The sequence below is a fragment of the Nyctereutes procyonoides genome, unplaced genomic scaffold (assembly GCF_905146905.1).
Source record: "Nyctereutes procyonoides isolate TBG_1078 unplaced genomic scaffold, NYPRO_anot_genome, whole genome shotgun sequence".
NCBI lineage: Eukaryota > Metazoa > Chordata > Mammalia > Carnivora > Canidae > Nyctereutes > Nyctereutes procyonoides.
In genome coordinates this window covers 32,374,883-32,390,542 of record NW_026575131.1, presented here as the reverse complement: position 1 = coordinate 32,390,542, position 15,660 = coordinate 32,374,883, and the positions used below count along the sequence as shown (strand labels likewise).

At 45.5% G+C, this 15,660-nt stretch overlaps 2 protein-coding genes across 8 annotated transcripts; both read left to right on the top strand.

The window, feature by feature from the left end:
• The first annotated feature begins 3,094 nt into the window (after positions 1 to 3,094).
• On the top strand, positions 3,095 to 13,682 carry RPP14 (ribonuclease P/MRP subunit p14). Of its 7 annotated transcripts, XM_055344648.1 has the most exons (7): positions 4,298 to 4,477; positions 4,604 to 4,776; positions 8,100 to 8,197; positions 8,295 to 8,379; positions 12,167 to 12,243; positions 12,918 to 12,996; positions 13,553 to 13,682. In XM_055344648.1, exons 3-7 carry the CDS (start codon positions 8,100 to 8,102, stop codon positions 13,607 to 13,609), a joined length of 396 nt encoding a protein of 131 aa, XP_055200623.1. In that variant the 5' UTR covers positions 4,298 to 4,477; positions 4,604 to 4,776; the 3' UTR covers positions 13,610 to 13,682. The 7 variants fall into 7 exon arrangements, 6 of the variants coding, with proteins under 6 accessions (XP_055200618.1, XP_055200620.1, XP_055200624.1 ...); XM_055344643.1 differs by lacking the exons at positions 4,298 to 4,477; positions 4,604 to 4,776 and adding an exon at positions 3,281 to 3,436; XM_055344645.1 differs by lacking the exons at positions 4,298 to 4,477; positions 4,604 to 4,776 and adding an exon at positions 3,535 to 3,557.
• A 34-nt stretch (positions 13,683 to 13,716) lies between these two features.
• HTD2 (hydroxyacyl-thioester dehydratase type 2) lies at positions 13,717 to 15,192 on the top strand. Its single transcript, XM_055344650.1, has one exon. The coding sequence runs from the start codon at positions 13,717 to 13,719 to the stop codon at positions 14,233 to 14,235; it is 519 nt and encodes a 172-aa protein (XP_055200625.1). The 3' UTR covers positions 14,236 to 15,192.
• Positions 15,193 to 15,660: the final 468 nt, after the last annotated feature.

The window sequence follows — 15,660 nt, the reverse complement described above, 5'->3', positions numbered from 1 at the left end:
TTTCCTGCTTGGAGATGATGCTCTGGGTTGCCTCCAAGAGCAACTTCCAGCCTCGTCATCCCATGGGGTCTGGGGCTTCTTTCCACCTTAGACAAATGACTTATCCTCTCTCAACTCTTTTTTTTTTTTCATCTGTGAAAGGCAATAATGTGACATTGCAGGGTAAATGGGACAATGTGAGCAACCTATCTGGCAATTGGCAAGTCTCCCTAAATGGAAACAACAGCTGTCATTCCATAGCTTTGAGCTTCTGGTCATTTTCACTCCCTTTGTCCTACCTTCTCAATCTGCTGACGTGAGTGCATAGGATTCCCGTGAGTCTGATGGAGATTTGTGGCTGTAATCCTCCTGGGGCCTCTCTCTTGCCTGTTCTTTCTGAAGTTGTAAAAGCACCTTGGTTTTAGCAAAAGCCCTTTGGCACCAGTTCACAAGGCAGGGAGGGGGAAAGCTGAGCACAGCAGGGGGAGGAAGCATGGGCTCAGCTCTTTTCTGGGCTGCCATTTCTTCCAGGAACATTAAAATACTCTCAGGTCTGCCCCCAACAACTTCACTCAGAAGTGTGAGAAACACAGCGTCGGGAATGGACATCTTGAGCCAAATGACTCCACCAGTGCAATCCCGGGCAACTTTTAAAAAGACAGAGGCAGGCTCGTGTGTTATGATTTGCAGTGATGTTAAGATATATTGTGAAGAAGGGGCAGACACCCGGGTGGCTCAGTGGTTGAGCGACTGCCTTTGGCTCAGGTCCTGACTTAGGGTCCCAGGATTGAGTCCTGCATCAGGCTCCCCGCAGGGAGCCTGCTTCTCCTTCTGCCTGTGTCTCTGCCTCTCTCATGAATAAATGAATAAAATCTTTGGGGGGGAAAGAATAAGCGAAAGCATCCCCTACCTTATCTCTGGAAGGACAACTTAACAAAGTTGAATCAGTGGGTGCCCCTGGGGAGAAAGGCTGCCTGGGTGAGGGGTGGGAGGGAGACTTACTTTTCATTGCTTGTCCGTTTATACTATTTGAAATGTATGCCATATGCCAACAGTCTCCATTAAGAAAATAAATACAAAATTTTTGAAGATTTTATTTATTTATTCATGAGAGACACACAGAGAGAGAGAGAGAGAGAGAGGCAGAGACACAGGCAGAGGGAGAAGCAGGCTCCATGCAGGGAGCCTGACATGGGACTCGATTCCAGGACCCCAGGATCAAGCCCTGGGCCAAAGGCAGGCGCTAAACCGCTGAGCCACCCAGGAATCCCCAGAAAATAAATACAATTTAACCGGAAAACAAAAGAAGAGCAGCTCATGTCTTTATCACTCAAAGCTCTCTCTTTTATTCTAAACTCCAAATTAATGAGGCAGCACTGAGAAAATTCAGGCAGCTTGGAAGGCACTTCATTTTCAGGGTTTGGTGCAGCAAAGCGAAAAATTATCCAAGTTCTTTGAAGTCTAAAATACATGAGCCGCTCTGGTTTTACTGGGCTGCAGGATGGGTTTGCCAGGTGGCTGGTTTTGGGGGACCCTCTCCCATCTCAGAGTGTTTCCTGAGCCAGAGACTTTACACCAACTATTTTGCCCTCACAACACTGAGGTAGGTCCTACTAATTTCTCATGTGACAGATGAGGAGGATGTATCTGAAGTGAGCTTTGGCAGTTTCTAGTATATGTGCTGCCGAAGCGAGCACAGTTTTGGCAGTTTCTAAAACCCAACCTCTTTTTTTTTTTTTAACCCAACCTCTTTTAAGAAAAAAAAATGCCACTGTCTGTGGGGTCTGTGCTGATTTCCCCTTCCTCTCCCCCAATCTGGAACAAGTCCTGTCTCCCCCGAGGAGGGAAGGAAGGGAAGCAGAGTCGCAGGACCGCACAACACGACTATAGCCAAGGACTCTTCAGGAAAGTGGAATTTTGAGAAAAGACCCAAGAGAGAAGGTCCCAGCTGACTCGGGCTCATGCTTACCTGCTCGGGGCAGCGCTCTGCCCCCAACCCAGGCCCAGTCAGCACGTGCATCTATGAACTGCTGCATTCCCTAGACACGTGGTGAGTGCCAGGCACTGGAATACAATGGTGAGCCAACAGACAGGGCTCCATCCTCATGGGGCTTCCACGCACTTTTGGCAGCTCCAGCTCCTCTCCCGCACACACCCCTGACTCATGCCACGCAACAGTATGGTGCGGTATGGGGAGCACCATCTAGAGTCAGACTGCCTGCTCCACCACTGACAACTGGGACCTTGGGCAAGTAACAGCTTCTTGTGCCTCAGTCTCCACCTCTGTAAAATGGGCATGATCGTAGTAATAGCCACCTTGGGATTGTGCAGGGTTGCATGAGACGACATATGAAAAGCTTTTTTTTTTTTTTCATAGTGCCTGGCCCAAAGAAAGTACTTGATCAGTATTAGCTGTGTTGTGCCCAAGATTGCGAATCCAAGAAACCACCAAGGAGCCAACACCGATGCAAGTACATGAGGGTTTATTAGCAAGCTCGAGCTTGGGTCCAAGCGTACCTGACACAGCAGAGCAGAGACTTGGACCCCGAGGGGGGTTCCAGCTGGGTTTTTATGGGCTGGTCTAGGGGATTTCCAGAAGGGGTGGAGGAATTTCTCAAGCTTTGTTTTCATTCTGATATGGGACTTTCTGTCAAGGGTGTTCTGCGTTTTTTTCCTGTAAAGTTCAGCTCTTATTCACAGGGGCCTGAGATGGCCGTACTTGTGCTAACGCTAAACTTGAGGTGGAATGGCCTTGATTTTCTCGGCCTCTATAGCTGCTCTTATCATCATCATCATCATCATCATCATTCTATGCAAATACTATCTTTCACGAATACAGGGCCCCGTCTTCTTGTTCTCCACTGAGCTCCCAGTACCTAGCACATAATAGGGGCTCAGCATGAATAAATGCATGAAGGAAACCTGGCTTACATTTGATTATATTGACCATCTGGATCTTATGTCAAGCCAGACAGATGACCTGCTTTGTGCTGGGAGCCACAAGGGACATTAAGAGTGGCTGCGGTCCTTGGGACGCTTGACAGAAGATGCTCAGCAGAAGAGATGCTACATATAAAGCTGAATGAACGGATGGATGGATGGATGGATGGATGGATGGATGGGCCATGAAGCGAGCTCCAGGAGTCCCCACCCCCGCGCTCACATTTGCTCATGGAGCTATCCCTGGAGTGGACACCAGGGGGCACTGAGCTCGGCCAGTCTCAGCTCCCGATGGGGATTCACGCCCACGTTCTTAGGAGGACGCCGCGCGGTGACGTCATATCCGCGCCTACCCGTCACGCTTCCGGGAGGGGAGGCCCCCCCCACCCAAAAAAAACAACAGACAGGAGCCGAACATAAATATCCCCGGAGTTTCTTGGGTCTGCGGTCTGGCGTCTGCGGAGTTGCTCCAAGCTTTGGCGGATCGTTGCAGCGAGTAGAAGTCAGGAGGCGCCAGGTCAGTCCGACCGACAAGTGGGGACGCGGAAGCCCATAGCAGGGCGGCTTTTGGTCGGGCGTGAGCTCAGTCGGCCACGCCGGTGACGCGCGGCCGTGCGCGCCAGGTGCGCATGCGCAAGGTGAGCCTGACGGCGGGCGGCGCGCGGCCAGCGGAGGCACCTGTCCGCCGCCCAGGACGCCGCGCGCGGGTCGCTGGCGGGGTCGTGTCCGCGGGCACCTGCCCCACGGGGTCTCGGCAGCAGGAGGTGGCTGCGACGGGTGTGCAGAGCGCATGCGCCCGGCGCCAGGTGGGCGCTACATGAATGGCGAGCGTTAGCCGACACAGGTTGAAAACCACTGAAGAGCCCAACAGTAGGGGACTGAGCTTTTTTTTTTTTTTTTAATGATGAATTTGGCCCCAAACTTTTATATAATATTGAGTGTGTACCGTGCGGTGCGCTTGTAGGTTCCTGGGAAGCCGTAGTGAGCGAGACGGATCCGCGTGTGCTGCAGGAGTGGACGGGCGGGGGCGGGGGCGGGGGCGGGGTACGGACCGGGAGTGAGGGAGCCGCGGGGTTGTGTCACAGGGTGGTAGGTGCTGGGGGGAAGGGCTAGAACCGGGCACGAGGGCCGCCCGACCGCGCCGCGGGGAGGAGGCGGGGGGCCCTGCGTCCCCCCGCCCCGCCCCCCAAGAGTGATCCCAGCAGCGGAGAGGCCGGGCCGGGAGCAGCGCGGAGGCGGGAGGGGGCGCTCAGCTGTGCGGAGAGCCCTGCAGGGCCCGAGGGCCTCGGGGTTTACTCTGAGTTAGAAGGACCGTTGCAAAGTCTTTATTAATTAATTAATTAATTAATTTATTTATTTATTTATTTATATTCATGAGAGAGAGGCAGAGACACAGGCAGAGGCAGAAGCAGGCTCCGTGCAGGGAGCCCGACGTGGGACTCGATCCCGGGACTCCAGGATCACGCCCTGGGCTGCAGGCAGATGCTCAACCGCTGAGCCCCCCGGGCTGCCCCCATTGCAAGGTTTTTGAGCAGAGGAACGGCCCGGGCTTGACTAGGTTGTAACTGGTTCCCTCGACTGTAGCGGCTGTAGCGACTAGATGGGGGCGGAGGGAGGCTGGTGGGAGGAGGCGGAAGCAGGGGCTCTGCACTACCAATGGGTCACTTAACGGGCATCCCCGCAGCCGTTACGGGGACGGTGACCCGAGCTGTGGCAGTGCTTTCGCGGCTGTGAGCCTTGGCAGATTTGCCGGGCTGTGCGCAGAGCCCTCAGCGGTCCTCTAACCCCAGGACGGCCTGCAGGGAGCGATACTGTCTCTGCGTCTGGGCCTCCGGCGGACCTGGAGGTGACTGCTCGGTAAACACGTGTTCCTTAAGTCTTTTATTTTATTTATTTATTTATTTTTTGTGAAGTATGCATTAAGGAAAGATTTACCGTTTTAGGGACGCCTGGGTTGCTCAGTGATTGAGCGTCTGCCTTTGGCTCAGATGGTGACCCCAGGGTCCTGGGATACAGTCCTGCATCAGGCTCCTCGCAGGGAGCCTGCTTCTCCCTCTGCCAGTGTCTCTGTCTCTGTGTCACGAATAGATAAATAAAATCTTTTTTTTTACATTTATTTATTCATGATAGACACACACACAGAGAGAGGCAGAGACACAGGCAGAGGAGAAGCAGGCTCCACGCCAGGAGCCGGCCACCAGAATCGTTCCCGGGACTCCAGGATCAGGTCCTGGGCCAAAGGCAAGTGCTACACCACTGAGCCACCTAGGGATCCCTAAATAAAATATTTTTAAAAAAGACTTTTTTTTTTTTAAGTGTACAGTCCTTTGGCATTAAGTACCTTAACGCTGCTGGGGAACCATTGTGACCATCCATTTCCAGGATACACCACAAGTCTTGATTGTTACTGGCATCCTGAGCCCCAGGCCCAATCTCAGTCTCTTACCTCAGGCAGCCAACTCCACCAAGGCTGACTGTAAATCTTAAAAAAAAAAAAAACACCTATCCTGTGCCAGACAATGGATGAAGTGATGGAGCGTCCTGTTCTCCCCACCCTTCTAGTCAGGAAGGGCTCTAATGATTGGAAAAGAATCATCAGGTGCTTATTTCTGCAGTCTTGAGACCAAAGATACCCTTGAACATATAGGCTTAGTACTTCTCACCATTCAGTAGGTGTTACTGGATGCCTACTCTCTGCCAGACACAGTAACTGTTCGTGGTGGGTTTTTTTGTTTGTTTTTGTTTGTTTGTTTGTTTTTTTACTGTTCATGTTTTTAAGTGGATGCTTGGATGTAGCTCCTTGACCCTGACTTTTTTTTTTTTTTAGATATTTTTTATCCATGTCGCTATGAGCGACATAGAGAGAGGTGCAGGCTCCATGCAGGGAGCCTGACGTGGGACTTGATCCTGGGACTCAAGGATCATGCCCTGGGCCGACGGCGACGGCGCTAAACCACTGGGCCACCAGGGCTGCCCGACTCTGACTTTTCATTTTCTCTGAGGATATCATCTAGGAGTGGTTGGAACTGGGCCTGATGCAGAGGTTTTGTAAATGCTGGTTTACAACTCTGACCTTGGCTAGGTCCCTTTCCCTGGTTGGACCTCAATTTCCTGGTTGCTTTAGTGAGCAACCAGATATAGAACAAATAGACAATATTAAGAGATTGCATAACAAGGGAATCTAACTTAGAACAAGGAGTCAGAAAGAAGGCTTTCTTGAGCAGGTGAAATTCTTAGAAGAGGTGCACTATAAGCTAAAATTCAAAGGATGAGTAGGGGCTCTCCAGAGAGAGAGTGAGGTAGTAGTGGAGCCAATGACGGGGATTCTCCACAGGGGGATCAGCATATTCTGAATTCTTGAAAGATCTAGCTCTACTAGAAATGACATTGAAGGCACCTGGGTGGCTCAGTCCATTAAGTGTCCACCTTGTGCTCAGGTCGTGATCCTAGGGTCCTGGGATTGAGCCCCACATCAGGCTCCCTGCTCCGTGGAGGAGCCTGCTTCTCCCTCTCCCTCTGCCACTGCTTGTGTTCTCTGTCTCTCATGAATAAATAAGATCTGGGAAAGAAAAAAAAAAAAGGAAATGGCAATGAGCACCCATTCTAGGAATTCCTCTTCTCAAACCCCTTGCTCAGTCTTTTGGGGGGGCTACCAAACAGCTCTATGTAGACCTGGCCTTCAGACAGAGAACAGGCATGGGATGGCATAGCAGAACTACCACCTCTCATTCATTTGTTCATGGTCTGTGTTGACAATAAATAAGATCCTGGATTTTATAACTATGCTTTTTTTTTTTTTTTGTATTAGGAGGCATAGCAGAGTGATTTTGAAGGGGCTTAGGAGTGGCTAGAATCTGTATGCTCTTGGGCAAGTATTCCTTTGCCATGCCTCACTGCCTTCAAAAAGGAGGCGGGGAGTGGGAATACAGCCTTTACTTCATGGGATCATTTTGAAGATTTAAGACCCTTTAAGGCATGTGAATTGTTTATTAGCAAAGAGCCGGGTACTTAGGAAAAATGTTTATTGGGATTATGTTATTAGAATTTAAGAGTACAACAGTCTGGCATATATAAAATTTAGAAACTTTCATTGTGTCTGTATGGGTAAATTTGATTTGACCGGGGGGATCCCTGGGTGGCTCAGCAGTTTAGCACTGCCTTCCGCCCAGGGTGTGATCCTGGAGACCTAGGATCAAGTCCCGCGTCGGGCTTCCTCCTGGGGCCTGCTTCTCCCTCTGCCTGTGTCTCTGCCTGCCTCTCTCTCTCTCTCTCTCTCTCTCTCTCTCTCATGAATGGATAAATAAAATATTTTTTAAAAAAATTGATTTGACCAGAATTAGATGATTTACTGTACTAGAAGTTCTTTTAAAAACCAAATGGAGGATCCCTGGGTGGCGCAGCGGTTTAGCGCCTGCCTTTGGCCCAGGGCACGATCCTGGAGACCCGGGATCGAATCCCATGTTGGGCTCCCGGTGCATGGAGCCTGCTTCTCCCTCTGCCTGTGTCTCTGCCTCTCTCTCTCTCTCTCTCTCTCTCTCTCTCTCTCTCTCTCTGTGACTATCATAAATAAATAAAAATAAAATAAAATAAAATAAAAACCAAATGGGGAAAAAATAAATAAATAAAAAATAAAAATAAAAAATAAAAACCAAATGGGTCAAGGGACACCTGGGTGGCTCAGCAGTTGAGCATCTGCCTTTGGCTCAGGGTGTGATCCAGGGATGGAGTCCCACATCAGGCTCCCTGCAGTGAACCTGCTTCTCCCTCTGCCTATGTCTCTGCATCTCTCTCTGTGTCTCTCATGAATATATAAGTAAAAATCTTAAAAAAAAAAAAAAACAACAACAACCAAATGGGTAAAAAAAATAAAAACAAGGGGCAACTGATTCAGTCCAAGGAACATGTGACTCTTGATGTCAGAGTCATGAGTTCGAGCCCCATGTTGGGTGCAGAGATTACTTAAATAAATCAACTTAAAAGAAAAAATCAATTGGGTTGTGTTTCCTGGCTGGCTCAGTTGGTAGAGCATGCACATTTGATCTCAGGGTTGTGAGCTGAAGCTGCATACTGGGTACAGAGCTTACTTTTAAAAAATTCCAAATGGGTCAATTTCTCATTTAAAAAATCAGTAAAAAATAGGCTGTACTTTGCTAATTTCTAGCCCTCTTGACAATTTCTAGATGTGGTCAGCTTTGGACAAGATGCCAGCTCCAGCCACCACATATGAAAGAATAGTTTACAGAAATCCCTCTGAGCACCACTATATGAAAGTCTGCCTGTAAGTTCAGTCTCCTGAATTCTATTTTCGATTACTTTTCATGAATCTGAATAGTATGAAATTTAATAATTTTTTTTTCTTTTTAATGTTTTTACAGAGAATTTCAAGATCATGGGGTTGGATTGAATGTTGCACAGTTCAAACAGCTGCTTATTTCAGCCTTAAAGGACCTGTTTGGGGAGGTATGAACCATTGATAGATTGGCCACTCCTAAGATCTTTCTAAGAAATACTAAAACAGGGGTGCCTGGGTGGTTCAGTTGTTTGGGCGTCTGCTTCAGCTCAGGTTGTGATCCCAGGGTCCTGGGATTGAGCCCCAAGTTGGGCTCCTTGCTCAGCGGAGAACCTGCTTCTCGCTCTGCCTGTCATTCCCCCTGCTGGGCTATCTTTCAAATAAATAAAATCTTTAAAAAAAAAAAAAAAAAAAAAGGAAGTACTAAAACAATGTGCCTTTCCAAGTAATTGTTTTAAAACCATATTTGAAATTGCCAGAGCAGACTTTCAGAAATAATGAATTCTGAGTAGATTTGTTCTGATATGCCTTCTATTTGACCAGGAACTTGTTACACAGATGTTTTAGTGTAGGTCTACTCACAGTATGGTCCGGACTACCAACCTGCAGGCAGTTCTTTGGTCTGGTTTTGTTTTTAAGATTTTACTTATTTATTTAGGAAGAGAGAGTGTATGAGAAGGGGGTGGGTAGCAGGGCAGAGGGAGAAGGGGAGAGAGAACCCAAAGCAGACCCCATGCTGAGTGTGGAGCCCAGTGTGGGGCTTGATCTCATGACTCCAAGATCACGGCTAGAAATTAAGAGTCGGGCACTTAACTGACTGAACTACCCTGGCCCCCTATGCAAACAGTTTGTTGTCTATTGTGAAGATTTGTGACTCTCACCAGAATCAGCACACCACTTTGCTTAGAAATTCTCCTTACGCAAAAATCGAGCTGAATTATCAGAAGCGCATGTAGCTGTTGATCTCAGGGTTGTGAGTTTGAGCCCCACATTGGTGTACTAAAAAAGAATAAGTAAATAAACTTAAAAAAAAAAATTAAGCTGGGCAGCCGAGTGGCTCAGCGGTTTAGTGCTGCCTTCAGCCCAGGGCGTGATCCTGGAGACCCGGGATTTTATTTATTTATTCATGAGAGACACAGAGAGAGAATGAGAGGCAGAGACGCAGGCAGAGGGAGAAGCAGGCTCCATGCAGAGAGCCTGACGAATAAATAAAATCTTAAAAAAAAAACTAAGCTGAACTAAATATTGTTGATTTACATTGTGATACAGCCTCTTATTTTGTTGCATATCAGCACATTGAGGAGTCCTGTTTTAGCATTTACTTGAAAATAAGTAGAATTTTAGGAGGGAACAAAGATAGATGATTCAGGAAATTATTTCCTGACTCATACGTTTTATCAAATCAGGAAATTATTTCCTGATTCGTATGTTTTATCAAATCAAAATCTGGTAAGCATCACATTAAACACATACTCCACAACAGGCTCAGTTAAGAGAATGAAAATCCAGATTACAATTGGGAAAACTAGTTGCAAACTGCATATCTAAAATATAAAAAGAATGCTCAAAACTCAATTGTAAAAAAACCAAAACGTTCCAGTTAGAAAATGAGTAAAAGGCACAAATAGACATTTCACTAAAAGGATGTTCTGTTGGCAAAGAAGCATGTGAATGAAAAGATATTCAACATTATTAGCCATTAGAGAAATGCACATTAAAAACACTGAGGTTCAGACAACAATCACAACAACAGCAAAACACAATGAGGGGGCTCCTGGCTGGCTGGTTGGTGGATCATGTGACTCTTGGTCCCTTGATCTCTTGGGTTGTGAGTTTGAGCCCCACATTGGATGTCAAAATTACTTAAAAATAAAATCTTTAAAAAACGAGCAAATAAAAAATAAAAACACAGTGAACTAGCACTACACATCTAGCAGGACAACTGAAATTAAAATAATAACGATAACACTAAATGCTGGTAAGGATGCAAAGAAACTGGATCACTAGTGGAATGTAAAATGGCACAGCCACTTTGGAACAGCATTTGACAGTTTCTAAAAACAACTAGACATGCATCTACTGTTAATACCCAGCAGTTACCCACCTGGGCATTTGTCCCAAAGAAGCGGAAACTTAGGTTCAACAAAACTTGTATATGAGTGTTCATAGCAGCTTTATTTGTTGTTTTGTTTTGTTTTGTTTTAAAGATTTATTTATTTATTCATGATAGACCTAGAGAGAGAGAAGCAGAGGCACAGGAGGGAGAAGCAGGCTCCATGCCGGGAGCCCAACGCGGGATTGCACCCTGGGCCAAAGGCAGGCGCTAAACCGCTGAGCCACTCAGGGATCCCCTAGCAGCTTTATTTGTAAGAGCCCAAAAGAAATAAGCCGTATGTCCTACAGTGAGTAAATAAAGAACATTCATGATCTATTCATACAGTAGAATATACTCAATAATAAAAAGGAACAAACTATAGATACACATAATAACCATCTCCAGAGAATTATGCTAAGTGAAAAAGTTAGTCCCCAAAGGTAACATTCTGAAGGATACCATTTGTATAGTGCACCTGAAATAACATAATTCTATAATCTGGAGAAAGATCCGTGGTTAGAGATTGGGGAGGAGTGGGTGTGAGTATAAACACACAGAAGGAGAGAGCCGTGTGGTGATGGTATAATTCTTTATCTTGATTGTGGTGGTGGTTGCATGAAACTCCCTATGTGGTAGAATTGCATAGAACTACGCGTGCACACACACAAATGCACCAGCAAACATTGAGTGCATGTATAACTGGTAAAATCTGAATGAACTCTGGTTTATCAATTTTAGGTTTGAGGTTTGATATTATCTTACTAGGGGAGGCTTCTGAAGGGTGCGTAGAACCTTCCCATAAATTTCTTTGCAACCTCTTGAGACTCTGATTTTTAAAAATAGAAAGTTTAAGAAAATAGCATGTACCTTCTCTATGTCAGGTATAAAACCTGGTTCCTGAGGATGTGGCTGTAAACAGGCAGGGGCTCTGCCTCATAGATGAATGGTCTTGATTATTTTAGTAGAATACTATGTTGAGGGGCAGCCTGGGTGGCTCAGCGGTTTAGCACTGCCTTCAGTCCAGGGCCTGATCCTGGAGACCCAGGATCGAGTCCCATGTCAGGCTTCCTGCATGAAGCCTGCTTCTCCCTCTGCCTGTGTCTCTGCCTCTTTCTCTCTCTGTGTCTCTCATGAATAAATAAATAAAATATTAAAAAAAAATACCATGTTGAGGGCACCTGGATCGCTCAGTCAAGTGTCTGCCTTCAGCTCAGGTCGTGATCTCAAGGTCCTGGGATCAAGTCCCACGTTGGGTTCCCTGCTCTGTGGGGAGCCTGCATCTCCCTCTGCCAATCTCTGTCTCTCATAAATAAATAAAATCTTTAAGAAATCTTGTTGAACAATTAATGGCAAGAATGATGAGTATTATAAGAGAGGAAGTATATGGTTCCTGAATGTGAAGGAGCATAGCAAACAATTGAGCTTAATCTTGGGGATCAGGAATGGAACTTTCTATTTTTTAACCCTGAGATCAAAAAGTCTCATGCTCTACAACTGAGCCAGCCAGGTGCCCCCAGGGATGGGACAACTTAAAAAATGACTTAAAGGTGAAGAGTCATTAACAGTATGAAGAGCTATAGGAAGAACATTCCAGACAGGGGGAATTGTAAATAAGCAGGCTCAGGACTATAGCACCACTAATAAAATATTGCTTTTTTGGAGGAGAAAAGCAGTTAACAGGATTAGTTATTAGACTTTAAGAATAGTGATGATAGGAGGCACCCTGCTGGCTCAGTCAGTACAGCATGTGACTCTTGATCTCAGGATTGTGAGTTTGGGCCCCACGCTGGGTCTAGAGATTATTTTTAAAAATAAAGAATAGTGATAATAATGGTCTGCTAATAGTATTATTCCATACTTAGGTTGCTGCAGCCTTACCTTTGGACGTCCTAACCTATGAAGAGAAGACCTTGTCAGCCATCTTGAGGATATCTAGCAGGTATGACAGACACAGGCACATTTGTAGTACAACAGGGCAGAGGCAATGGAGAAATAAAGCAAAACTGCTCTTCTCTGAGTATGAGAAGAGTTTTGTTCTGAGCAGCTTTTGGAAATTTAAACTGGGAAGGATGAATATTTATCTACCAGGAACTTAAACTATCCAGAGCAAAACTCTTTGCTTACAACTGTAGTGTTTCCCAATTGATGGTCATGGGTGCAAACTCAAAAATGTGTATTTTATTTTATTTTATTTTATTTAAGATTTTATTTATTCATGAGAGACAGAGAGAAAGAGGCAGAGACAGGCAGAGGGAGAAGCAGGCTCCATAAAGTTTTCTCAGGGTACCTGGGTGGCTCAGTGGTTGAGCATCTGCCTTCAGCTCAGGTCGTGATCTCAGGGTCCTGGGATCGAGTCCCACATTGGGCTCCCTGTGAGGAGCCTGCTTCTCCCTCTGCCTGTGTCTCTGCCTCTCTTTCTGTGTCTCTCATGAACAAATAAAATCTTTAAAAAAAATAAAGTTTTCTCATTTAGTGCTCACTTTGGCAGTACATATACTCAGGTTTCCTCATTTAGATTAGGTTTTCTGGACCTAATTTAACTATCTGGACTATCACAGAAATACCGGGGAGATGTCACAGACAAATCCTTATGCATTCTTGATCTCTCTACAGTGGTCTTGTCAAATTGTGGAGCTCTTTGACTCTATTGGGATCCTATAAAGGCAAGAAATGTGCTTTCAGAGTGATTCAGGTAAAGACCGTTCCTTCACATATTCCAAACAAGGCTGAGTAGGGATCAAACTGCTTTTTCTTAAGACTTATTTATTTGAGAGAGTTTGCAAGCGCATGTCGCGAGCAGGGGAGAGGGAGAGGGAAAGAATCTCAAGCAGACTCCTCTGAGCATGGAGCCCAAAGCAGGGCTCATGTCCCATTTTTGTGCTTGCAAAAATCTAGTATGGCTAACATCCAACTAGGGGCGGCGGGGAGGAATAAGGACTACGTTGTTCTGGAAAAGTGAGAGAAAGCACTTAGATTGAATGGGACATGTTTGGGGGTGAAACTTGGAACTCTTGTGGAAAGGTCTTAACTTTTCATTTGTTGCTTAATGCCGAGTGCCTCCTTAAATATTAGAACACTATGAACTTATTATGGCCACTTGTGTATCTAAGGCTACCTCTAGGGATGCTCTTTAAAATGTCACTGCATCGGCTTTGCTTACCCTTTAAAACTAAGCATGTTTCTCTGTACCCTGTGTTTCAGTGCAGTTTTCTCCCCTTATTTCCTTAACTTTTTTCCTCCTCTTACAGGTTTCTCCATTTCTTCTCGCCTTATCTGGTAATAGTAGGGAACTAGTATTGGATTGAGAAGTCTTCAATTTCAGAAATACACTGCCACTCTCAAAAGCACTTTTTTGGTGACAATATGATGTTTGAAGACTGAAGCAGTCTAAAGCTCCAACTGCTGAAATTTGATGGTGCTGAAGATGTTCCCAGTAATTTCCCGCCATCGTCTGTGGTGGGGTGGGCTTCAGAGGAGCATCTGCCCGAGCCAGCCAGTGCTGAGCAGGCAGTGTATTGAGCAGATGCACGTCCGAGTGGGAGACCGCGCTGAACTCAGCAGGGCCTTCACGCAGAGGGACGTGGCTGCCTTCTCAGAATTAACGGGGGATGTCAATCCTTTGCATTTAAACGAAGATTTTGCAAAACACACCAAGTTTGGAAAGAGAATTGTACATGGAGTTTTGGTCAATGGACTTATTTCAGCACTCTTGGGAACTAAAATGCCAGGGCCAGGCTGTGTATTACTTTCACAGGAAATTAGCTTTCCAGCCCCTTTATATGTTGGAGAAGTTGTCTTAGCTTCTGCAGAGGTAAAAAAGCTAAAGCGGTTTGTTGCTGTTATTGCAGTGTCATGTTTTGTAACAGAAAGTAAGAAGACGGTTATGGAAGGCTGGGTTAAAGTTATGGTCCCAGAAACTCCCAAATCCTGAAACGTGGTCAAAGATGCATGTTCAAGTGCCAGTGGTGTACTGTTGGTGAAGAGCCTCTGGGGAAGTTAGGGATTGCTGCCTTTCACCAGGGGATGCCTTGTAGACCTCAAAGCCCGTTGAGGGCGGGGGTGGAAGCAAGGAGCTGGGTGTACAAAGGTTCACTGTCTGATTTGGCTTTAAGCTTCACACAGACTTGAGTGTATTCATCATCTGTCTAGGTTTTTAAAATTGAAAAAAATACCAGGAAGGTTATTTAGCTGAAGGTTCTAATTTTCAGATTTCACATCTAGTTAGATCTGCATTTTGATAATACAAACCTGCTTCTGGGCAGAATAAGTTCATCGCTGAATTTATAACTAGCAGTTAATTATTGAAAGCAACCACAGAAGCCAGGCCATCTTGAGCACCTACCTTCTACCAGGCAGTGTTCTTAGAGCCTGTTGTTCAGCAGTTTCTGGCTCAGAGTTTATTGTAATTTGTTACTGCTCACACCACAATGGCACCTTGTTGCATCCTCAGTGGCATTTGCCTTTTACATGGTTTTCCATGGAGAAGGGCTATATGCACATTTGGACTCATTCTATGTAAACTCTCAATCTCATGTATGAAACAGGGATGACAACACCTACCACACAGGATTGTTGGAGAGGCTAGGTACAAATAGCTAAGCACAAAGTCCAACCTGTAAAGTAGTTAACTGCTGTCGTCCGTTCTCCCCTGTGGATGAAGTTACAGGTTTTCCTGAGGTTAAAGCAAACTGGCTCACAATTAAACATAACAGACTAATTTTCATGATGTTGGTCCATCTAAGCCTGAAATAGAGTTTGAGTGAGAAGTTTCTATTTTACTAATCTAGATTATTTTCTCTCTCCCTTGAAAACACTGGATTCTCCCCTTTACAAATAATACATATGTCAATTGTAAAGATATTTTAAATAAAAAGTATAAGGAACCCTGTAGAGGCCAAGTTCTTAAGAACCAAGAGGTATCAAAAAATCAATCCGTATCCACAAAAAAAGTTGGGTACTGAAGAGGAAATGCACTTAATGTGTTCATACTGAGTGGTCATCCCCAGCATAGCCAACACAAGGTAATCTATAACAGAACATCTGCTCTCTGGCTTTACATGGTGGTTCTGATTACAGCTGGGTGCTTTTATCAGGAAGATAGATCAAGTGTCATTGGTGGAATCAGCCCCCATTTCCTGGGAAAAGGTTTTTCCTCCTGGTGGATCAGTAATTAGAGTTTTTTTTTTTTAAAACAACAAAGGAATAAATTAAGCAGATTATTAGAAAAAAATCATCCTAGTCACTAGAGGGCAGTGATGTCTATAAATAGTATTTTTAAACTGTTTAACATTGTACCATACTCCAATTGGTGATGGTGAGAAGAAAATATGAAAATCAATATGAGAAGCAAGAGTGC

What these genes read in the sequence shown, in the direction of transcription:
- HTD2 (XM_055344650.1), top strand. Translation starts at nt 13,717, where the DNA reads ATGGTGCTGAAGATGTTCCCAGTAATTTCCCGCCATCGTCTGTGGTGG.
- RPP14 (XM_055344645.1), top strand. An exon ending in CACTATATGAAAGTCTGCCT is followed by an intron (nt 8,198 to 8,294) that starts GTAAGTTCAGTC and finishes ATGTTTTTACAG; the next exon opens with AGAATTTCAAGATCATGGGG. An exon ending in GTGCTTTCAGAGTGATTCAG is followed by an intron (nt 12,997 to 13,552) that starts GTAAAGACCGTT and finishes CTCCTCTTACAG; the next exon opens with GTTTCTCCATTTCTTCTCGC.